The sequence below is a fragment of the Protomyctophum bolini genome (assembly GCF_963924005.1).
Source record: "Protomyctophum bolini genome assembly, chromosome: 11".
In the NCBI taxonomy this organism is placed as follows: domain Eukaryota; kingdom Metazoa; phylum Chordata; class Actinopteri; order Myctophiformes; family Myctophidae; genus Protomyctophum; species Protomyctophum bolini.
The window spans coordinates 36,893,506-36,896,953 of NC_137872.1; the positions used below are offsets into that span (position 1 = coordinate 36,893,506).

At 44.2% G+C, this 3,448-nt stretch overlaps 1 protein-coding gene across 1 annotated transcript in view; it reads right to left on the minus strand.

Annotated features, from left to right (window-relative positions):
• Positions 1 to 471: 471 nt before the first annotated feature.
• stx1b (syntaxin 1B) overlaps positions 472 to 3,448 on the minus strand; it is a gene marked incomplete at its 3' end in the record, with an annotated part of 98,459 nt that continues 95,482 nt past the window's right edge. The window contains exons 8-10 of the mRNA XM_080776551.1: positions 2,633 to 2,770; positions 1,457 to 1,567; positions 472 to 552 (exon numbers count right to left, since the gene is read on the minus strand). Of these exons, the coding sequence (XP_080632677.1) occupies positions 472 to 552; positions 1,457 to 1,567; positions 2,633 to 2,770 (330 nt within the window). The remainder of the gene's footprint in view (positions 553 to 1,456; positions 1,568 to 2,632; positions 2,771 to 3,448) is intronic.

Sequence of the window (3,448 nt, forward strand, 5' to 3'; positions counted from 1 at the left end):
AGCTAACCTCCATGTGTTGCTTCACATGTTTTCCATACATTTACATGTACATCTGTAATAAATATTAAGACTCATTTGTATAACCCTCTGTTTCGTATACATTATGTATTTATGTCAGCTATAATGCGGTGGCGTTTTTTTTTGTATCGTTGGTATATATATATTTTTTTGTCTTTGTCGTTTTTGCAACCCCCACCCAACACCTTGGTACGTCGTCGGCTTTTTCCCCTCATTTGGATAGCATTCTTGTTTAGCGTGGTGTTTTAGGTTGTTGTTGGTTTGTTGTGTAGTTGTGTAGGTTGTTGTTGCTGTTGTTGTTGGTTGGTTGGTTGGTTGGTTGGTTGTTGGTTGTTGTAGTTTTCTTTTGTTTTTCTCTGCTGGCTGTCAATTGGGACGGTCGGTCGTCGAAGTTTTCGCTGGGTCTTCAGTCGTCGTCATGGCGGCAGCGGCGGAGGCAACGTACGGGGCTTTCTAGAAGCCCAGCGTGCCTCCGATGCTAGACGCCAGGACCACGCCCAGGATTACACAGCAGATGATGATCATGATCTTCTTCTGCATGGTGGCGAGAGAGAGAGAGAGAGAGAGAGAGAGAGAGAGAGAGAGAGCTGTTCTTATCCCAGAAAGTATACAGCATACATACATCGTAGAGTAATATAGTGTCAGTGGAAGTTGCTCAGTGGCGTTTTGAAGCACCCGGAAGAACCGTCTACTCCCGCGTTTCTTTCGGTTTGGGCACCAAAATGTGGTGCGGAAGTAGTGCAAACGCGCTCAACGTTACAGCCCAGCTGCACGGGGGTTTCCTCGTCATGGAGAGCCTCCCTATGGGGGCTTGGCATACATGGGCAACATGCAGGCAGCCCGGGGTTAATATCAGAATACTGATTTTTCCAAACATGCAAACATGACCCGCTTTTATTACTTCAGTCTATACTGTATGTATGTATGTAGTATAGGGCAGGCTTTCCCAAACTTTGGGTGCGTGAACAATCTCTAGGGGGTGCGCGACATGAAAAGGGTAATAATGGCGGACAGTTTACGGTGTTATTTAACACAAATAGCCAAATCGGTAAAAAACACCGTTTTACGGAGACGTATATATAGAGCCGCTCCATGTCTCATATACTCTCCGTGTCCGAGAGAGAGAGAGAGAGAGAGAGAGAGAGAGAGCAGTCAAAACATTCTGACTTCCAATAAATTGCATTCGTGTTGTTCCACTTTTTGCTTTTTTGGCAACAAATGTTTGAATTGAAAATTCATAATTGTCAGTTCTGACTGGGAGTTAAAGAGACACGGCCATGATCTGGTTTTGTACTGTTCAGTAACAGTATAACAACATGCAGTAAGTAGCCTTTATGGCTGCTTCAGGGCTGCTGCAGACGGCGTGTGTGTGTGTGTGTGTGTGTGTGTGTGTGTGTGTGTGTGTGTGTGTGTGTGTGTGTGTGTGTGCAGTACCAACCTTACGGGCCTGGCTCTGGTACTTGACGGCCTTCTTGGTGTCAGACACGGCTCGCTCCACATAGTCCACAGAGTGTTCCACGTTGTACTCAATTCTGTCAATCATCTCTCCCTGCGCACACACACACACACACACACACACGCACACGCACACACACACACACACACACACACACACACACACACACACACACACACACACACACACACACACACACACACGCACAGTACAAGCAACGAGCACATATATACCGATTAAGTACAGTACATGTGAGCATTGTTGACTTCTGATATGTCACCACCCTGAATCTTCCGGTTATTTCCTGCTGCTTCGTCGTTAGCCTCTGATAACTATACTCCTTGTCTGTTGTGTAAAGTTATTATTATATATATATTATTCTATTAACTGATTGCAAGAATAGTACATTCTGGGAACGAAAGGTGAAATTGCCTCTGCTCCTGGCTTAACGCGGCTGTCTCCATCTATCTGTCACTGCCTGTGTGTGCGTGTGTGCGTGCGTGCGTGCGTGCGTGTGTGTTTGTGTGTGATACAATTGTATCAGAGATTTTGTTTTACATTCTTCTGCAATGCACTAGGATGAATAAGTGTACCGATCCGATGTGATCGGAAACCGGGGCCGATCGGAAACCGGGGCCGGTCACGTCATTTCCAAGTGATCGGATCGGGGCAAAGAAACGCGATCGGGACATCCCTAGTATCAACATTATATCCATATAAAGATTGGATATTGTCTGTGATTTGGTGATGTTGTACTATTGTGATGTGGCATAAGTGTTCTATAAAAATATAAATATATCGGCAGATACTCCAAATCAAATGATTGGAATCGGATCGGGAGCCGATCTGCAAGCTCACAATGTGTCGCAGCGCGACGCATTGTCGCTTGTAGATTTCGCTTGTAGATTTCCAGCATGCAACCAAGTGTAAAATGACTTATACTGGATCTCTTGACCCTTAATCCCTCCCGAACATTTTAGTCTAGTTTTCATTTGTTGACAAAATTGTCAGTATATTTAGTCTTAGTCTTAGTAGTCATCGCTCTATAGTTTTCATTCAGTTTCCATTTCGTTTTCGTCAGGGAGAAAAACGCAGTCCACGGACATTTTTCGTCTTTCGTTTTTAGTCGAGGAAGAAAACAAACAACCGGTCGCATACCTGGCTTTCCACCAGCATGGCCATGTCGACGAACATGTCGTGGAGTTCACGGATGCTGTTTTCCAGTTTGATGATCTCAGTGTGCCGGGTCTCGATCTCGTTCAGGGCCTGCTTGGTCATCTGAGAGTCCATCTTGATCTGCGGGGTGGGAGGGGGGGGAGGGAGGGGGAGGGGGGGGGGGGGGCAGGTTCGGTTCGGACAGGACGTTATAGGAACGGGGCGGTTGAATCACACAATGACCCAACCGGGATGGACCACCCTGTCTGTCCGACCTCAGCAGCTCTCTCTGCCCTGTGATGTTCTCAACATGGCCGCCTGGCTGCAACACTATAGCAGCTGTTTAGATGAACGCAAGACCGCTCGCCCCTAAAAAAAAACACCTAAACCTAACCTCGTTAACTTATTTCTTAAATTTAACCTCAGTGAAACTATGCCTAAACCTAACCTCGTTAACTTATTTCTTAAATTTAACCTCAGTGAAAATATGCCTAAACCTAACCTCGTTAACTTATTTCTTAAATTTAACCTCAGTATAAAACTATGCCTAAACCTAACCTCGTTACCTTATTCTTAAATGTAACCTCAGTATAAAACTATGCCTAAACCTTACATTGTTACCTTGTTCTTACATTTAACCTCAGTATAAAACTATGCCTAAACCTTACATTGTTAACTTATTCTTAAATGTAACCTCAGTATAAAACTATGCCTAAACCTTACATTGTTAACTTATTCTTAAATTTAACCTCAGTATAAAACTATGCCTAAACCTTACATTGTTAACTTATTCTTAAATGTAACCTCAGTATAAAACTA